The sequence below is a fragment of the Scyliorhinus torazame genome, chromosome 11 (assembly GCF_047496885.1).
Source record: "Scyliorhinus torazame isolate Kashiwa2021f chromosome 11, sScyTor2.1, whole genome shotgun sequence".
Lineage (NCBI taxonomy): Eukaryota > Metazoa > Chordata > Chondrichthyes > Carcharhiniformes > Scyliorhinidae > Scyliorhinus > Scyliorhinus torazame.
The window spans coordinates 180254449-180275527 of record NC_092717.1 but is presented as its reverse complement, the minus strand read 5'-3'; the positions used below and the strand labels follow the sequence as shown (position 1 = coordinate 180275527).

The window sequence follows — 21079 nt, the reverse complement described above, 5'->3', positions numbered from 1 at the left end:
AAGGCTTTTCAGCCCTTTGAGCCTGCTGTGCCATTCAGTATGATCATGGCTGATCCTCTTTCTGAACACCATACAGACTGAGGCATTTGTGTACAGAGCACAATGTCACAATTTGCAGATGGTGCAAAACCTGAAGGTATTGTGAACCATGAGGAGGATGGTGTTAAATTTCAAGAGGACTTGGATAGGCTGGTGGATTGGGTGGACAAGTAGCGGGTGAAATTTAATTCAGAGAAGTTAAGTGAATTATTTTGATAGAAAGGGAGACAATATAAAATGACGGCTTCAATTCTAAAGTGGGTGCAGGACACGGGGGGCGCGATTCTCCACTCCCACGCCGGTTGGGAGAATTGCCTGGGCCGCCAAAATTTCCGGGGACACCGGTCCGACGCCCTCCGCAATTCTCCCAAGCAGCGTGAACGGCCCGGTCGAGTTTCGTGGGCCGCAGGCCAGAGAATCGCCGGAGACACCGAAAATGGCGATTCTCCGGCACCCCCGCTATTCTGAGGCCCGGATGGGCCGAGCGGCCAGGCCAAAACGGCGGGTTCCCCCCGGCGCCGTCCACACCTGGTCGCTGCAGCCGTGGGCGGTGCGTGAACGCTGGGGGGGGGCGGCCTGTGGGGGGGGGCGAGGGGGGATCCTGCACCGTGCTTTACCTGAAATGTGGGGTGGCCCGCGATCGGTGCCCACCGATCATCGGGCCGTCCTCTCTGAAGATGGGCCTCCTTCCTTCCGCGGCCCCGCAAGATCCGTCCCCCATCTTCTTGCGGGGTGGACTTAGAGAGGACGGCAACCACGCATGCGCGGGTTGGCGCCGGCCAACCCGCGCATGTGCGGATGGCGCCCGTTATGCGGCGCCGGCCGCATCATCTATGCAGCGCCGCATTTACGCGGGCGACAAGGCCTGGCGCGTGTAGATGACGTGGCCCCGATCCTGGCCCATTGTCAGGGCCTGAATCGGTCTGGACCGGGGCCGTTCCGCGCCGTCGTGAATCTCGACGGCGTTCACGACGGCGCGGCCACTTCGGCGTGGGAGTGGAGAATCACGCCCAGGGATCTGGGGATATATGTGTAAATCATTGAAGATGGCAGGGCAAGTTGAGAAATTGGTTAACAAAGTATATGTGATTTGGGGCTCTACAAGGGCAGCATGGTAGCACAGTGGGTAGCACTGTTGTTTCACAGCGCCAGCGTCTCAGGTTCGATTCCCGGCTTGGGGCCACTGTCTGTGGAGTCTGCATGTTCTCCCAGTGTCTGCATGGGTTTCCTCCGGGTGCTCCGGTTTCCTTCCACAAGTCCCGAAAGACGTGCTGTTAGGTGAATTGGACATTCTGAATTTTCCCTCTGTGTACCTGAACAGGCGCCGGAACACGGCGACTAGGGGCTTTTCACAGTAACTTCATTGCAGTGTTAATGTAAGCCTTATTATGACAATAAAGATTATTATTCTTACAAATGGAGGCATAGAACACAAAGGGTATAGTGAACCGGTATTAAATCGTGGCCAACTCAATACCCCTCAGATTTAACTGGGGTATTGTGCCCAAAACTGGACACTGCACTATAGGAAGGGTGAAAAGGCATTTGAAGGAGCGCAGTAAAGATTCACAAGAATGGTTAAGGGATGAGGAGCTGCTGCATAGGTAGATTGGAGAATCGAGGACTGTTCTTGGAGAAGTGAAGATTGAGAGGAGATTTGATAAATGTTTTCAAGATCATGAGGTCGCTGAACACAATTGATGGGGAGAAACTGCTCCCTTTGACAGAAGGGTTGAGAGCCAGAGAACATCAATTTAAGGAAGCAATGGTGACATGAGGAAAAAGTATTTCATAAACGCATAGTTAGGATCTGGAATGTACTGCCCGAGGGGGAAATCGGACTCCATCCAGATCTTCAGAAGAGAACTGGATAGTTACCTGAAGTGAAAAGAATTGTAGTGCTATGGGGCAAAAGGCAGCAGAGTGAGACTGGGTGAGTTGCCCTTGCAGTCATGGTGGGCTGAATAGTCGCCTGTGCTGTAACCATTCTATGATTCTCACTGTGGGTTAAATGTTGACCAGGCCAGAAGGAGGGAATAATTTCCATTCTTCCATGAGTGAAGTCCTAGATTCTCCAATCTACCTATGCAGCAGCTCCTCACCCCTGAACCATTCTTGTGAATCTTTACTGCGCTCCTTCAAATGCCTTTTCACCCTTCCTATAGTGCAGTGTTCAGTTTTGGTCTCCTTACTTGAGAAAGGACGTACTGGCACTGGAGGGTGTGCAGAGGGGATTCACTAGGTTAATCCCAGAGCTGAAGGGGTTGGATTACGAGGAGAGGTTGAGTAGACTGGGACTGTACTCGTTGGAATTTGGAAGGATGAGGGGGGATCTTATAGAAACATATAAGATTATGAAGGGAATAGATAGGATAGATGCGGGCAGGTTGTTTCCACTGGCGGGTGAAAGCAGAACTAGGGGGCATAGCCTCAAAATAAGGGGAAGTAGATTTAGGACTGAGTTTAGGAGGAACTTCTTCACCCAAAGGGTTGTGAATCTATGGAATTCCTTGCCTAGTGAAGCAGTAGAGGCTCCTTCATTAAATGTTTTTAAGATAAAGATAGATAGTTTTTTGAAGAATAAAGGGATTAAGGGTTATGGTGTTCGGGCCGGAAAGTGGAGCTGAGTCCACAAAAGATCAGCCATGATCTCATTGAATGGTGGAGCAGGCTCGAGGGGCCAGATGGCCTACTCCTGCTCCTAGTTCTTATGTTCTTATGACGCTGTGTCTTAAAATCATAGTATCGGGCAGAACACTAGGAGGCCTTTCAGCCTGTTCTATCTGTGCTGTCTCTGTGACAGAGCTATCCAATTAGTTTTACTCCCCAGCTCTTTCCCCAAATGGTGGTGAATATCTCCTTTTCGAGTACCCAATTATCTTTTGAAGGTGACTGTTGAATCTACTTCTAACCTTTTAGGGCAGAATTTTAATCAATGTAAGCATTTTTTAAAAAAAAGTTGTTGTACTAGGGATAACCCTGGGAATTACAGGCCAGTTAGTCTTACTTCGGTGGTAGGCAAAGTAATGGAAAGGGTACTTAAGGATAGGATTTCTGAGCATCTGGAAAGACACTGCTTGATTAGGGATAGTCAGCACGGATTTGTGAGGGGTAGGTCTTGCCTTACAAGTCTTATTGAATTCTTTGAGGAGGTGACCAAGCATGTGGATGAAGGTAAAGCAGTGGATGCAGTGTACATGGATTTTAGTAAGGCATTTGATAAGGTTCCCCATGGTAGGCTTATGCAGAAAGTAAGGAGGCATGGGAAAGTGGGAAATTTGGCCAGTTGGATAACGAACTGGCTAACCGATAGAAGTCAGAGAGTAGTGGTGGATGGTAAATATTCAGCCTGGATCCCAGTTACCAGTGGCGTACCGCAAAGATCAGTTCTGGGTCCTCTGCTGTTTGTGATTTTCATTAATGACTTGGATGAGGGAGTTGAAGGGTGGGTCAGTAAATTTGCAGACGATACGAAGATTGGTGGAGTTGTGGATAGTGAGGAGGGCTGTTGTCGGCTGCAAAGAGACATAGATAGGATGCAGAGCTGGGCTGAGAAGTGGCAGATGGAGTTTAACCCTGAAAAGTGTGAGGTTGTCCATTTTGGAAGGACAAATATGAATGTGGAATACAGGGTTAACGGTAGAGTTCTTGGCAATGTGGAGGAGCAGAGAGATCTTGGGGTCTATGTTCATACATCTTTGAAAGTTGCCACTCAAGTGGATAGAGCTGTGAAGAAGGCCTATGGTGTGCTCGCGTTCATTAACAGAGGGATTGAATTTAAGAGCCGTGAGGTGATGATGCGGCTGTACAAAACTTTGGTAAGGCCACATTTGGAGTACTGTGTACAGTTCTGGTCGCCTCATTTTAGGAAGGATGTGGAAGCTTTGGAAAAGGTGCAAAGAAGATTTACCAGGATGTTGCCTGGAATGGAGAGTAGGTCTTACGAGGAAAGGTTGAGGGTGCTAGGCCTTTTCTCATTAGAACGGAGAAGGATGAGAGGCGACTTGATAGAGGTTTATAAGATGATCAGGGGAATAGATAGAGTAGACAGTCAGAGACTTTTTCCCCGGGTGGAACAAACCATTACAAGGGGACATAAATTTAAGGTGAAAGGTGGAAGATATAGGAGGGATATCAGAGGTAGGTTCTTTACCCAGAGAGTAGTGGGGGCATGGAATGCACTGCCTGTGGGAGTAGTTGAGTCGGAAACATTAGGGACCTTCAAGCAGCTATTGGATAGGTACATGGATTACGGTAAAATGATATAGTGTAGATTTATTTGTTCTCAATGGGAAGCACGGTAGCATTGTGGATAGCACAATGCTTCACAGCTCCAGGGTCCCAGGTTCGATCCCGGCTTGGGTCACTGTCTGTGCGGAGTCTGCACGTCCTCCCCGTGTCTGCGTGGGTTTCCTCCGGGTGCTCCGGTTTCCTCCCACAGTCCAAAGATGTGCAGGTTAGGTGAATTGGCCAATGATAAATTGCCCTTAATGTCCAAAATTGCCCTTGGTGTTGGGTGGAGGTGTTGAGTTTGGGTAGGGTGCTCTTTCCAGGAGCCGGTGCAGACTCAAAGGGCTGTATGGCCTCCTTCTGCACTGTAAATTCAATGATAATCTATGATTAATCTAGGACAAAGGTTCGGCACAACATCGTGGGCCGAAGGGCCTGTTCAGTGCTGTATTTTCTATGTTCTATGTTTCCCTGATTTCCCCCCCCCCCCCCCAGACATATTGTTAATCCCCTAAATGTGTCTTCATGTTACTAATCCTTCATTTCTTCCCACTTATTCTATCAACGCACCTCAAAACCGTAAATTCCTCCACCAAATCTCCCCTTCACCTTCCTTGCTCAGAGGAAAATAATCCCAGCTGCACTAGCCTCTCACAGGCTCTATCCTGAGGTGCACTGACATGCATGTTGGGCATTCATTGAGCCCCTGCCATCCCAGTTGCGGGGTTGGTCAGCTCAGTTTGCTGGACAGCTGGTTCGTGATGTGGAGCGACGCCAACAGCACGAGTTCAATCCCCGTACCAGCTGAGGTCATCATGAAGGCCTCGCCTTCTCAACCTTGCTTCTCGCCTGAGGTGTGGTGACCTTCAGGGTAAATCACCACCAGTCAGCTCTCCCTTTCAAAAAGGAGCGAGCAGCCTAGATCCTCAGGGACTACGGTGACTTTCTTTTCACTATACCTATATGGCATTTCCATCAGGAACTTGGTTGAGATTGTACAAACTCATTCCATTTTAGCCTTAGAACCAACACAGAAAGGGAGAGGTTGCTTTATCCTGTCCAGTTGAATTCCGCCTTGTAGCCCTGAAATGAAGCAGCAATATGATCCACTGCTAAAAATCATTGTGTTTTAATATTTTTAAGGAAGGTTTTCTAATGTATCTGTCTTCACAAGGCTAGACATTAGTGACTTTGCAGTTTGTGATTTTCATTGATGACTTGGATGAGGGAGTTGAAGGGTGGGTCAGTAAATTTGCAGACGATACAAAGATTGGTGGAGTTGTGGATAGTGAGGAGGGCTGTTGTCAGCTGCAAAGAGACATAGATAGGATGCAGAGCTGGGCTGAGAAGTGGCAGATGGAGTTTAACCCTGAAAAGTGTGAGGTTGTCCATTTTGGAAAGACAAATATGAATGCGGAATACAGGGTTAACGGTAGGGTTCTTGGCAATGTGGAGGAGCAGAGAGATCTTGGGGTCTATGTTCATAGATCTTTGAAAGTTGCCACTCAAGTGGATAGAGCTGTGAAGAAGGCCTATGGTGTGCTAGCGTTCATTAGCAGAGGAATTGATTTAAGAGCCGTGAGGTGATGATACATCTGTACAAAACCTTGGTAAGGCCACATTTGGAGTACTGTGTGCAGTTCTGGTCGCCTCATTTTAGGAAGGATGTGGAAGCTTTGGAAAAGGTGCAAAGGAGATTTACCAGGATGTTGCCTGGAATGGAGAGTAGGTCTTACGAGGAACGGTTGAGGGTGCTAGGCATTTTCTCATTAGAACAGAGAAGGATGAGGGGCGACTTGATAGAGGTTTATAAGATGATCAGGGGAATAGATAGAGTAGACAGTCAGAGACTTTTTCCCCGGGTGGAACAAATCATTACAAGGGGACATAAATTTAAGGTGAATGGTGGAAGATATAGGGGGGATGTCAGAGGTAGGTTCTTTGCCCAGAGAGTAGTGGGGGCATGGAATGCACTGCCTGTGGAAGTAGTTGAGTCGGAAACATTAGGGACCTTCAAGCGGCTATTGGATAGGTACATGGATTACGGTAGAATGATGGGGTGTAGATTAATTTGTTCTTAATCTCGGACAAAAGTTCGGCACAACATCGTGGGCCGAAGGGCCTGTTCTGTGCTGTATTTTTCTATGTTCTATATTCTAATTAGGATATCCCATCAGTAATGTTTCACTTGTGCGTTTTTATTACAAGTTTGAGAACATTCAGATCATTAAGTAAAGAGAATTCACTAAGCTCACTCTCATTCAGCAGGTCCCAAGTTCGACGACGTTTTAAAGATATAATGTTTTGGTAAGAATAATGTTCTTCGGAAACTAATTATCAAGATGTGTCACTACTGTATAGCTCTCAGCTGTATTTTACACTCGAGTCGGGAAACAGTAGTTGACAATTGGGGCAGAATAAAATGCAAAATATATATTTTTGCCTATTTATATGTTGAAATCTTTTTCTTCTCAGACTGTTAGCTACACTCAGTTTCTTTACCCGACCAACGTCTTTGGTGGCAGGCGGAATACAATTGATTCTACCGCTTCCCTATCGCAGTTTCGGAACAGCAGCCATCGTAATCTTCCTCTTGGGAGGGCCAACAGTTCCCAAGGAAGCATTGACACAGGTAACCAAGAATAACAAGCTTGCGCTATTTACACTTGTTTCAGATTCTCAGAACACTAGATGTATCTAATGAACTGGAGAAATACATACTGTTTGGAAAAGCCTCCAACATAACATTTCAAATAGACATAAAATTTAAATGTATGGATGTGGCATACCAAAGGACTTATTCCTAAAAGATGCTACCAGGAGACTTGGAGAGCACAACAAAGGAGATAAATGAGTTTATTATTCTGTGCATGTTTCTGGTTTATTCAATCTGGTTTCTTAGTATTGACTGTATCGAAGAAGCTCTTTGATTGGTGACAGGAGATTGCCAGAAAAAGTCCAGCTCAGAGTAAAATAGATACTTCATGACATGGGAGAGAACTGATGCATATTCCTCCTCCGTACTAACATACCTCCTCTTCCTGTACTTTTAGAAACAGTGCAATCGCATACACGCAGCGTTATTATTCAAGTGCTGTTCTCTACTTGAAATTTCTCCATATAATTCCACACCTGCAAATGTTGACAAGTGATGAGGTAGCTCCATGGGCATCGGTAGCTTTCCAGTAGCTGCTCTTCATGTAGGATTGTGAGTGTGTCTGACGCCACCTCCCTACCTGGTGCTTCCTGTCACAAATACTTCAAAGAGACATCTGCAGATAGTGAATTAGAGCAGGAATTCTGGGTAATACTCCCCTCCAATCAGTTGTAGCGTCTCCACAGTTCTGGTTCTGTTGACAGCACCGAAGGGATCTTGCTGGTGTGTGTGGCACAGTAACAGTTCATTTATCCACCATGTCCGCATTATAATATTGTAGGAGGATTCTGTACCATCCCCATTTAAATGCTCGTCTCGAAAGATTTCTGTGTGGGCAAAGTGAAGAAACTGGTGGGACAGCAGATGGTTTTGTTAATGTTCAGATATGTACAAAATATATTATTCTGTATTTGTATATCTTCAATATAATAGTAAGAAGTCTTACAACACCAGGTTAAAGTCCAACAGGTTTGTTTTGAATCACTACCTTTTGGAGCACTGCTCCTTCCTCAGATGAATGAAGAGGTAGGTTCCAGAAACATATATATAGACAAAAGTCAAAAATGCAATATAATACAATAGGCTGTAAGATTGTGATAATATAGTGAGCATCTAACAATGTATACCATTAAATACTGTGGTTACGGACTTCCAGTGGCGTGGGCGAGGGCGGCCGCAGCAACAAGAGCTCCCGCCGGTGGCCGCCATTCACGGCGATTTTGGGGAAATCCCCGAGTCCTCACGCACCCCCCGACTATCGTCGGCCTTTGGGGCCGCCACGAGCAGCCAGCGGGGCCGGTTTAAAAACCGGCGAAGAACCCCGCGTGGGTGTCGTGCGGCGGGGGGCTGAGGCGCCGGGCCCGGCGCGGCAGGTCAGAGTAGCGGGGGCGGAGCTACGAGGAGGCCGAGGCGGCAGGCCCGAGGCCAGGGCACCATGTAGGGAGGGTGCTCCACTTCGGATGGCTCCCACCTAAGAAGAAGAAAGAAAGTTGAAGCCTGGTCCCAGGTGAATGCAGAGGAGAAAGAAAGAAGATTTAAGAAAGTTTGGTGAAAGTTTTTTTTTTTCTCCCCTTTTTTTTTCAAAAAGGAGGAATGTCAGATTGATGAAGGGCAGGAGGGTGAAGGGGGAGAGAGAGGAGAAAAGAAAGAAGATAAAAAACAATAAGCCGCTAAAGGATGCGAAGAGCAGCGCCAAAGAAAGGAGGAAACGCGGGTTCGCCGCCGAAGGAGAAGACGAGCAAAAGTGTTGACAGGATGGCGGAAGCCGAACTGCAAGGCGGGGCAGCACTACTTACGGTGGAGAAGATGACCGAGCTGATGGCGGTGGAGCTGGAAAAACATTTGGTGAGGCACATGGAGGCCTTGAGGAAAGAAATGGCGGTCGTGTTGAGGTCATGGGGGGAGGAGGCAATCGGCCTGATGAAGGTGGAGGTGGCAAAGGCATCGGCCGAGGTGAGAGAGCAGGGCGAGAAGATGAAGGAGGTGGAGGAGGCCGTGACACGACACAGCGACCAGGTCACCTCGATGGGGGACGAGGGGCGGAGGGTGGTGGAGGTTAACAGAGGACTCCGAGCAAAGCTGGAAGATTTGGAAAACCGCTCAGGGTGGCACAATTTGAGAATTGTGGGCTTGCCCGAAGGGACAGAGGGCCTAAGGCCAATGCAATACTTCGCTAAGAAGTTGGCGGAGCTGATGGGGGAGGGTGAGAGCCCCACCCTGTACGAGCTAGACTGAGCTCATCGGTCATTAAGACCGAAGCCCAAAGTGAACGAGCCGCCAAGGGCAGTAATTATCTGCTTCCATAAGTTTTGCATGAAGGAGAAAGTATTAAGCTGGGCGAAGTAAGAGCGTGAGGTGCTGTGGGATGGTACTGCGGTTCGGATCTACCAGGACTTGACGGTGGAGTTGGCAAAAAGACGAGCGGCGTTTGGGCGAGTGAAGGCGGCTTTGTACAAGAAGTGGGTGCGATTTGGTATGGTGCACCCGGCGAAGTTGAGAGTAACATATAACGCCAAAGACTTTCATGTTGAGACAGAGGAGACGGCTGAGGCGTTCGTGAGGGCAGAAGGCTTGGGACAGACGTGAAGAGCGGAACTGGAAGAGAGACTGTGGACTGTGTTTGAGCGGCTGGAAAATGTACAAATGTTACAACTTTCTTTTTACTGATTTGTATTGAAATTTACTTCTCTTTGCATTGTTACAGAGTTCAAGTTAATGGCGTTCTGTGTTGCGACGGTTAAATGTTATGTTAGTGAATTGTAGGAGTTGGATTGTTGGGTTTGTTTTGGTGTTTCTTTCCCTGGGACTGGATGGAAGGGGGCGAGGGGTCTTGGCGGGGGGAGCCACTAGCTAACTAAAGTCAGTTAGTGAACGGGGGTGAGGGTGAGAGGAGGACTGCGGACGTTGGAGCCTGGATAGCAGGCTTCAATGGGCCTACAAGGCGAGCAAGAGGGGGTGGAGGGATGGATGTTGGGGGATGTTTTTTTGGGGGGGGTTCTTGGGAGGGGGGAGAAGGGGTTCGATGTTAACAATGGACAGGGGCGGGTCAGGCTTATGGGGCAGGGCCCGGGGTATGGTGATGGTGGATAAGAAAGGTGGCGCTGTTAAGTGTATACGGTCCCAATTGGGACGATGTGGGATTCGCGAGGAAGGTGTTTGGGGCTATTCCCGACTTGGACACGCATGAGCTGATTGTGGGGGGGGACTGGAACTTGGTGCAGGAGCCAAGGTTGGACAGATCACGGCCGCGCTCGCTGGTCCCATCAGGGGGGGGCGAAGGCGCTGGCTGGGCTAATGGTGGAAATGGGAGGAGGGGTGGACCCTTGGAGGTTCCTGCACCCAAGGGAATGGGAGTATTCGTTTTTCTCAGCGGTCCATAAGGTATACTCGCGGATCGACTTTTTTGTGGTGGGGAAGGCTTTGCTGGCTGGAGTCAAGGGGTCGGAATACTCTGCAATTGCAATGTCAGATCACGCTCCACATTGGGTGGATATGGTGCTGGAGAAGGGGGCAGCGCAGAGACCAGGATGGAAACTGGATGTGGGGCTTTTGGGGAACCAAATGTTCTGTGAGAAAAGTGAAAATGTAATTAAGGAATATGTAGGTTTCAATTGTATGGGTGAGGTGTCAAAGGCAGTCGCCTGGGAGGCTCTAAAGGCGGTGGTGAGAGGTGAGGTAATTTTGTTTAAGGCCAGGGTGGATAAAGAGGAGAGGCTGGAGCGACAGAGGGTAATAGATGAGATGTTGGAGGTAGATAGGAGGTATGCAGAGGATGGGGACCTGGCGAAGCTGGAAAAGAGGAAGGAACTGCAGGCGAGCTTCGACCGACTGTCCACCAGGAAGGCGGTGCGCCAACTGAGACGAGCAAGGGGTGCAGTTTATGAACATGGAGATAAGGTGGGGTGTATGTTAGCAGGTCAGCTCCGGAGGGAGGCAGCAGCAAGTGAAATTCTTCAGGTGAAGGATAGGGCAGGGAAGTTGGTGGTGGCGCCAGTGCTGATTAACAAGGTTTTTGAGGAGTTTTATAAGAGGTTGTACAAGTCAGAGCCACTTGGGGGAGACCATGAGATGCAGGAATTTCTAGATGGGTTGGAGTACCCGAGGCTAGGGGAGGGGGACAGGGCTACATTAGAAGGAGCAATAGTGGAGCAGGAGATAAGGGATGCGATTGGGAGGATGCAGGGCCAGATGGGTTTCCAGTGGAATATTACAAAAAATTTAAGGATAAGTTGACACCCCGATGGTGGGGATGTTTGAGGAGGCGATAGGGAAGGGGGTGTTGCCGCAAACCTTGGGGCAGGCATCGATTTCCCTGTTACTAAAAAAAGATAAGGATCCGACGGAGCGTGGGTCGTATCGGCCCATATCACTTCAGAATGTGGACGTTAAAAGTGTCGACGAAGGTACTGGCGGGTAGGCTGGAGGAGTGCCTCCCGAAGGTAATAGGGGAGGATCACACGGGGTTCGTGAAAGGGAGGCAACTGTTTTCGAACATTAGGAGGGTTTTGAACGTTGTTATGGCACCGGCGGAAAGAAAGGGAACAGGGGTAGTTGTGGTATTGGACGCCGAGAAGGCGTTTGATCGGGTAGAATGGGGGTACCTGATGGCAGTGCTGGAGCGGTTTGGAGTTTGGACCAAGGTTTGTGAACTGGGTAAAGCTATTATATAAGGAACCGAAGGCGAGTGTCCGCACAAATAATATCAGTTCGAGATACTTTTCTCTCCACCGTGGGACGAGACAGGGATGTCCTATGTCCACCCCCCTGCTGTTTGCACTTGCGATGGAGACGTTGGCCATCGCATTGAGAAGTTCGGGAGCATGGAAAGGAATAGTGCAGGGGGGGGATAGAGCATAGGGTGTCCTTATATGCCGACGACTTGCTGCTGTATGTGTCGGAGCCGAGTGCGTCGATAGGAGGAATATTGGAGCTACTGCGGGTATTTGGGTCTTTCTCGGGGTACAAGTTGAACCTGGACAAAAGTGAGTACTTTGTGGTGTCTCGGCCGGGGGTGGGGCAGGGGTGGGGGGGCTGCCATTCCGTAGAGCAGGGACTCATTTTAGGTATTTGGGGGTGCAGGTTGCCCGGGAGTTGGGGTGGCTTCGCAGGTACAACATCACTAGTTTGGTGGGGAGAGTGAAAGCCGATCTGGCAAGGTGGGACGGCCTTCCTCTGTCACTGGCAGGTCAGGTACAGGCGGTTAAAATGAATGTGTTGCCGCAATTCCTGTTTATTTTTCAATGCCTACCGATTTTCCTGACAAAATCTTTTTTCAGGGAGATTGAGGGAAGGATTACCTCATTCATATGGGGAGGGAAAGTGGCCAGAGTGAGAAAGGTGCTGCTACAGAGGGGAAGGCAGGCAGGGGGTTTGGGTCTCCCGAACCTGTTGTACTACTACTGGGCGACGAACGTGGAGAAAGTGCGGAACTGGGTCAGAGGGGTGGATTCTCAGTGGGTCAGAATGGAGGAGAGTTTGTGCAGGGGGTCGGGGCTGAAGGCAATTGCAACAGCGCTGCTCCCGATAGCTCCGGGGAAATATTCAGGGAATCCGGTAATAATAGCTTCATTGAAAATCTGGAGGCAGTTTCGCCAACACTTCGGGTTGGGTTTAGGGTCAAGGGAAATGCCGATTCGGGGGAACCACAGATTTGAGCCAGGGAGGTGGGATGGAAGTTTTCGGAAATGGGAAGAGAAGGGGATTAAGACGCTAAAAGATTTGTGTCTTCGGGGTCGGTTTGCAGGATTGAGGGAGCTGGAAGTGAAGTATGGGCTAGAGCAGGGAGAAGGGTTTAGGTACATGCAGGTTCGGGATTTTGCCAGGAAGGAGATACAGAGCTTCCCAGAGGAACCGGCCTCCACATTGCTGGAGGAGGTGTTGACGACAAGGGGACTGGAGAAGGGGTCAGTGTCAGCGGTGTACGGAGCTATTCTGGAAGAGGATAAGGCACCACTGGAAGGGATCAAAGCAAAGTGGGAGGAAGAGCTGGGAGAGGTTATAGAGGAGGGGGTCTGGTGTGAGGTGCTCCGGAGAGTGAATGCCTCCACCTCATGTGCGAGGTTGGGGCTGATGCAGCTGAAGGTGGTATATAGAGCGCACCTCACGAGGGCGAGGATGAGCCGATTTTGTGAAGGAGTAGAGGATGTGTGTGAGCGTTGCCGGGGGGCGGGGGGGGTGGGGGGGGGGGGGGGCGCGAAACACGTTCATATGTTTTGGTCCTGTCCAAAGCTAGGGGAGTACTGGAAGGCGTTGTTTCGGGTAATTTCCAAGGTGGTGCGTATGAAACTGGACCCGGGTCCCCAGGAGGCCATATTCGGGGTGTCGGACCAGCCAGGGTTGGAAACGGAAGCGGAGGCAGATATCATAGCCTTCGCCTCGTTGATCACCCGAAGGCGGATCCTGTTGGGATGGAGAGCAGCTTCTCCACCCAGTGCCCAGGCGTGGCAGGGGGACCTGTTGGAATACTTGACCCTTGAGAAGGTTAAGTTCGAACTGAGGGGAAGCTCGGAGGGGTTCTACAAGTCATGGGCACTATTTATTATGCACTTTCAAGAACTGGATAACATTGAACATTAGCTTGGGGGGGGAGCTGCGTAGATTAAGGGTGACTACGGGTAATCCCTGATTCCTTTTTGTCATTTGTTTATGTGAACATGCGGGCTGATGTTTGGGGGTTGGTGGGCGGATGGGATCGTTGTTATTATGGGGATTGACATATCTTGCTGATTATTGTTTATTGTTGATGGGTGTAAATGTGGGAGAAAATGTGAAAAAGGAGGAGAATAAAAATATTTTTAAAAATTAAAACAAATACTGTGGCTCCAAGTGCAGATCAGAAGCTAGGTATTGTGCAGCAAGTGACTCCCTCCTGATTCCTTTTCACCACCTAAAAGGCACAAGTCAGGAGTGTGATAAATTTTTCTCCAGTTAACTGGATGAGTGCAGCTTCACCAACCCATCCAGGACAAAGCAGACACTTGATTAGCACCCCATCTTAAACAGTCAGTCCCCCATCACCGATGCACAGTGGCTGCAGTGTGTCGCATCCAGAGCATGCACTGTTGCAACTCGCCCAGGCGTCTTTGCCAGTACCTCCCAAACCTTTGATATCTACCACATAGAAAGACAAGGGATGGCAACCACTGGGAGAATGCCATTATCTCCAAGGTACCTTCCAAGTTGCACAACATCTTGACTTGGAAACATATCACTGTTCCCCAAATGTCACTAGACCTCTCTATATCTGGTACACCACAGTGCTGCTTACAAGCTGAAGCAGGTGTGGGGTGGCTCAAAAGATGGATGAATTGCAAAAGATAAGACCGGATCTCAAATTACCAGAGGTTGATTATTTCTGAACAGAAAATTCTGGAACTGAAAGAAAATGCCTTGCCTATCCCAATCCAACTGGAAAAGAAATTGCGCCCTCCACAGGTAGTCAGCAGTTGTACACTGCTGCTGGCACCTGGTATTCCTGCCATCTGATAAACCTTGTACATCGTGCCTGGACAGACAGGTACCAGTAAAATATTTAAGTGAGCTGACTTTACATGATTGAGTGCCTCATAGCCCTGTTGGAATTACTTTCTCAGAAGAAAAGAAAGATAGATTGGTATTTATGTTGTACCTTTCACAATGTCAAGCCATCCCAAAGTGCTTGATAGCTAATGAAGTAACTTGGTGGTGTAGTCATGATTATAATGCAGGAACTATGAGGAACAAATGACATGGTTGGATTGGAGCTTTCTGCCTATTGATTTATAGTCCAGGTCTCTCTGGATTACAAATCTGGGGCGAAATTCTCCCCCAACGGCGGGATGCCCGCCGACTGGAGCCAAAGCCGGCGCAAATCAGACGGGCATCGCGCCGGCAAAAAGGTGCGGAAGTCTCCGCATCTTTGGCGGCCTAGCCCCAACATTGAGGGGCTAAGCCGACGCCGGAGGGATTACCGCCCCGCCAGCTGGCGGAAATGGCGTTTGTTGCCCCGCCAGCTGGCGCGGAAATGCGGCGCATGCGCGGGAGCGTCAGCGGCCGCTGTCAGTTTCCCAGCGCATGCGCGGGAGCGTCAGCGGCCGCTGTCAGTTTCCCGCGCATGCGCAGTGGGGAGAGTCACTTCCGCCTCCGCCATGGTGGAGACCGTGGCGGAGGCGGAAGGGAAAGAGTGCCCCCACGGCACAGGCATGCCCGCGGATCGGTGGGCCCCAATCGCGGGCCAGGCCACCGTGGGGGCACCCCCCGGGGTCAGATCGCCCCGCGCCCCCCCCCCCCCCCCCCCCCAGGACCCCGGAGCCCGCCCACGCCGCCTGGTCCCGCCGGTAAATACCAGGTTTGATTTATGTCGGCGGGACAGGCAATTCCTGGGCGGGACTTCGGCCCATCCGGGCCGGAGAATCCAGCGGGGGGTCCCGCCAACTGGCGTGGCCGGATTCCCGCCCCCGCCCAATCTCCGGGAGCGGAGACTTGGGCGGGGGCGGGATTCACGGCGGCCAACAGCCATTCTCCGACCCGGCGGGGGGTCGGAGAATGACGCCCCTGATGACATATCCAGCACACTACAATACCATAACAGCCTATTAATGGAGTTAATAAAAAATAATAGAACTTGCATTTACAGAGTGTCTTTCATAACGTCAGGATGTTACAATTAAATATTTATTCAGTTAATTAAGTAAATTTTGTAGTTTTTTAAAAAATGTAGCCACTGTTGTAATGTAAAAAATTTGACCCCCGATCTGTGCACTGCAAGATCCCACCAACTGCAATGAAATAATGAGAGACACAGCTCACCTGTCCACGAGCAACACCATGGATGACTAACTAGATCTGCTTAAAAAAATGAACTTGCCCGCAAATGGGAGCTGACATCTATAAAAAACATGAAAATTTGTATCAACATTCAGTTTTGGCCTGCAGACCACCTAATCTTTTATTGGGGTATGACCTGGCCCAGTTCACCATAACCTGGAGTGATAGAAAATAAGGAATCATAGAATACAGTGCAGAATGAGGCTATTTGGCCCATTAAGTCTGCACTGACCTTCTGAAAGACCAGGCCCCCTTGCACCCGGCCCAGGAGCTCCCACTGCCCGCCAGAGACCGAAGGGACCGTGGGGCGTGGCTGCACCCAGACCAGGAGCTCCCACTGACCGCCAGAGACCCAAGGGACCATGGGACGAGGTTGCACCCGGCGCCCCCTCCCCATCCCCAAAATCCAATAATAATCTTTATAATCATGATTATCACAAGTAGGCTTACATTAACATTGCAATGAAGTTACTCAATAACCCCATCTAACCTTTTGGACACGAACGGGCAATTTAGCATGGCCAATCCACCTAACCTAGACGGAGAGAGCAGAAATTTAATCCAGACCTTCAGATAATTTCTTTATTGGCTTTGCACCACTTTCCACGAAAGTACTACGGGACGATATTTTAAGCGTTGCTGTTCCAAAATCCAAAAGGAAAATGATTTATAGCCGAAATACCGACCTTAGTGCTCTCTCATGATGTACCTGGTGAAATGTTAAAATCAGAAACTAACTGGCCTTGTTTGTTGTTAATATTATTACTTGGTGCAATATTTTAAAATAACTAATGATACACCTGCAATAATTAAAGCTGCAAATATGAAGCATGTCCGTTACAAATCACAGCTAGAAAACTGCTCTGTTCTAAAGCTGTGGATTTCTACAGAAGGATTAAGAGAGACGGCAGATAATGAGGGGTTTGCTGACGAAAGAGTGTTGAAGTCAGTACACAAACTGATGCCAAGCACAACAGCTTGCAACATGCCTTTTTGACAGATGGATTGATAGACGCTTGTTGTGTAGCTCTTGTTTTTGTAACAAAAAAAGTTGCCTCATATTCTTCCTTCCTTTCATATGTTAATGCCCCATCAACACTGAATTTTACCACTATCTTTACGGTGGGGTGATTTTCGGGTTGTAGATCCGATCGCTGCAGTAGCAAGGCTACCAGTACGAGCCTCTGGAAGGCGGTTGATTTAGGCGCCGCTGGGACTGCCGTCCAATTAGAGATGGCGGATGGGTTGAAGAGGTAGGAGGGCAAATCAGCAAGTACAATTGGAAGGCCAGCCAGCAGCCTTCACCGTGCCTCCTGTGCTGAGGTAAACGGGATGAGAGGGCACAGGGCAAAATGGTGGCAAGAGAAGACTGAAAGAAATGGCAGCCACTTCTTCATCAACATTATCCGTGACATTAGTCTCCAGAAAATAATCATGTAATTGTAAACCTCTGCCTGCAGATGACCTCGGACTCGCCAATTTGCATGGCGTGCCTGACATCCCCACCCCTGCTGTGCGCCGACCCCCCTGCTGTGCGCCGCACCCCCCTGCTGTGCATCGATCCCCCCCTGCTGTGCGTCGACCCCCCCCCTGCAGTGCGTCGTTCCCCAGCTGCTGTGCGCCGACCCCCACTGTGTGCGCCGACCCCACCTGCTGTGCGCTGACCCCCCTGTGTGCGCTGACCCCACCTGCTGTGCGCCGACCCCAACTGCTGTGCGCCGACCCCACCTGCTGTGCGCCGACCCCACCTGCTGTGCGCCGACCCCGCTGTGCGCCGACCCCGCTGTGCGCCGACCCCGCTGTGTGCGCCGACCCCGCTGTGTGCGCCGACCCCCCTGTGTGCGCCGACCCCACCTGCTGTGCGCCGACCCCACCTGCTGTGCGCCGACCCCGCTGTGTGCGCCGACCCCACTGTGTGCGCCGACCCCACTGTGTGCGCCGACCCCCCTGTGTGCGCCGACCCCACCTGCTGTGCGCCGACCCCACCTGCTGTGCGTCGACCCCACCTGCTGTGCGCCGACCCCCCCTGTGTGCGCCGACCCCACCTGCTGTGCGCTGACCCCCCTGTGTGCGCCGACCCCACCTGCTGTGCGCCGACCCCACCTGCTGTGCGCCGACCCCACCTGCTGTGCGCCGACCCCACCTGCTGTGCGCCGACCCCACCTGCTGTGCGCCGACTCCACCTGCTGTGCGCCGACCCCACCTGCTGTGCGCCGACCCCACCTGCTGTGCGCCGACCCCACCTGCTGTGCGCCGACCCCGCTGTGTGCGCCGACCCCGCTGTGTGCGCCGACCCCGCTGTGTGCGCCGACCCCGCTGTGTGCGCCGACCCCGCTGTGTGCGCCGACCCCGCTGTAGGCGCCCACCCCCCTGTGTGCGCCCACCCCCCTGTGTGCGCCGACCCCACCTGCTGTGCGCCGACCCCACCTGCTGTGCGCCGACCCCACCTGCTGTGCGCCGACCCCACCTGCTGTGTGCCGACCCCCCTGCTGTGCGCCGATCGCCCTGCTGTGCGCCGTCGACCCCCTCCGTGGGCCGACCCCCCCTGCTGTGCGCCGGCCCCCCTGCTGTGCGCCGACCCCCCTCCGTGGGCCGACCCCCCCTTGCTGTGGGCCGACCCATCCCTGCCTTCAGATAATGTTTGCTAATTATTTAATTAACATGCTCAACAGAATTCCCGACACTGCTCGTCAGATTGCCCTAAGGATACAGAAATCTCCTCCAGAAAAAGCTGGAGGAGACGGACACGTTTGTGTCCATCATAGACTTCCAATTTTCTAATCCCACTCACCAGGTCCTTGGAGGCTGTGAGGTATGATTCCCTCCATTGGGCTTTTATTGTGTGCCTATTCAATGTATTGACTGTGGTTTTACTTGATAAATTTCATGTGTGTGGTTTAAATAATACATCTGAAAATATGACCAGAACACATCACTCTCTTTAAACTAGAAAAAGCATAGACACGTTATGTATACATAATTTGCTGTCTCTCCAAAGATGTGCTTGTGTTTATTCAGTAGATTTTCCAGCACAGAGAGAGGCCATTTGGCTCCGCCAGTATATTTTGGTGTATGTGCTGCCCACCAGCTTCCTCCCATTTTACTTCTTCTAAAATTTCAACATACACTTCCTCCCATTTACTCGTCTAATGTCCCCCATAAATAGTTTTGTGCTATTTGCCTCAACTACACCGTGTAGAACCGTAGAATTCCTACAGTGCATAAGGAGGCCGTTCGTCCCATCAACTTTCCCTCTGAAAGAGAACCTATCTCGTAAACCTATAACCCCTTCTAACTTGCACACCTTTGGATATGAAGAGGCAATTTAGCATGGCCAATCCACCTGCACTTTGGACTGTGGGAGGAAACCGGGGTACCTGGAAGAAATTCATGCAGACACGGGGAGAAACGGTGGTACAGTGGTTAGCACTGTTGCCTCACCGCGCCAGAGACACGGGTTCGATTCCGACCTTGGGTGACTGTGTGCGAGGAGTTTGCACATTCTTTCTGTGTCTGGTGGGTGTCCGGTTTCCTCCCACAGTCCAAAGATGTGCAGAATAGGTGGATTGACCATGATAAACTGACCCTAGGTGGGGTTACAGGGATAGGGTGGGAGATTGGGCCTGGTTAGAGTGCTCTTTCAGACGGCCGGCACAGACGCGATGGGCCGGATGTACTCCTCTGTAGAGATTCTGTGAGGAACATGCAAACTCCACACACACGAGGCCAGAATTGAACCTGGGTCCTTGGCATTGCGAGACAGCAGTGCTAACCACTGTGCCCCCGCAGCGTCGAGTTTCACATTTCTAACCACTCGAGGTAAAATGAGACTTTCCTGAAGTTTATTAGTTACTAGCTTATATGTATGAGCCCTAGTTTTGGATTTGCCTTCTCAATAGCACAGTGGTTAGCACTGTGGCTTCATAGCGCCAGGGTCCCGGGTTCGATTCCTGCTTGGGTCACTGTCTGTGCGGAGTCTGCACATTCTTCCCATGTCTGCGTGGGTTTCCTCCGGGTGTCTCCCACAAGTCCCGAAAAACGTGCTGAAAGGTGAATTGGACATTCTGAATTCTCCCTCTGTGTACCCGAACAGGCGCCAGAATGTGGCGTCTAGGGGCTTTTCACAGTAACGTCATTGCAGTGTTGATGTAAGCCTACTTGTGACAACAAAGATTATTATTGTTATGAAGAGGAATCATCTTTTTTACATCTACCCTATCAAACTCCTTCATAATTTTAAAGACCTCTACGTCTTACAGTAAAGAGCTGGATCCAACCACTTCAGGCTGTCCTGATAGTTCCAACCTCTCAGTAACATAGGATTACATGACAGGCCATTCAGCCCAACCAACCATGCACCTCCTCCATCTTTTCTCATCTAAACCTACCATCGTAACTATCTAAGCCTTTCTCCCTCATATACTTGCGCAATCTCTCCTTAAAAGCTTGTAAGCTGCTCACTTCAACCTCTCCCTGCAGTAGCGGGTCTCACACTCTCAACACTTGATCCTTGGTTTTCTGGTATCATACTTGTAAATCCGTGTAGCAACCTTCCCCATTATACTTCTCTCCTTTTCTGCAACCTGGAGATCCGAAGTCTGCATCTTAAAAGTGCTTAAGAAACAAAAATAATAGTTATAGCGGCAACAACGGATTTAGAAGTCTAATTTTTAAAAGGTAAGGAAAGAGGGGGTGTAGCGAGACACTTGGATGTTTCCGTTTGACTGTTTATTCTCAATTATATTTGCACAATTCTTTCACAAACCTTTGGCAAATGAAAGAATTGATGAAGAGTGTGCTGGAAAGAACGCAACATTAAATAATGTTGAGATTTTATTCCAGGCAATGAAGTGGGGGAGTTTGCGGAATATGACCCTAACCTGCTGGATAACCCGCAGTGGCCATGTGGAAAACATAAAAGAGTTCTGATCTTCCCTTCCTACATGGTAGGTACCATTTGTTCCCCTCTCATTCAGATGCAATCGTTTGTGTGGCTGAATGCAGCCGTGAGACTATAGAAATCATGTCTGCAAGTTTGTTGACCATCCTCATTACTGTCCAAGTGGTGCTACAAAATATGATTGAGAATTATTGTGAATAGTACATAACACTCAAAAGTACCACGGATGTATTGCGAGGAAATAATAAGTGACGGTCAGCAGAGTTAAACTTGTTTTCTTTGGGAAAGGGCCATCAAGGTGACATTTTCAACGATTTACCTGGGATTGACAGCTGCTCTCGATAAATGTGTCTGATAGGATTCGAATGGTATGGATTGGGAGTTAAAAATAGGGCTTTGAGATTTCCAGCATGTTTATTTTGTTAGAAATTGGCAGTAAGAAGGGAATC

At 50.0% G+C, this 21079-nt stretch overlaps 1 protein-coding gene across 4 annotated transcripts in view; it reads left to right on the top strand.

Moving 5' to 3' along the window:
* cables1 (Cdk5 and Abl enzyme substrate 1) overlaps positions 1-21079 on the top strand; it is a 225190-nt gene that overhangs the window by 167670 nt on the left and 36441 nt on the right. For all 4 annotated transcript variants that reach the window (XM_072468108.1, XM_072468107.1, XM_072468106.1 and 1 more), the window contains 2 exons: positions 6745-6901; positions 20573-20676. In XM_072468108.1, coding sequence (XP_072324209.1) covers positions 6745-6901; positions 20573-20676 — 261 coding nt within the window. The remainder of the gene's footprint in view (positions 1-6744; positions 6902-20572; positions 20677-21079) is intronic.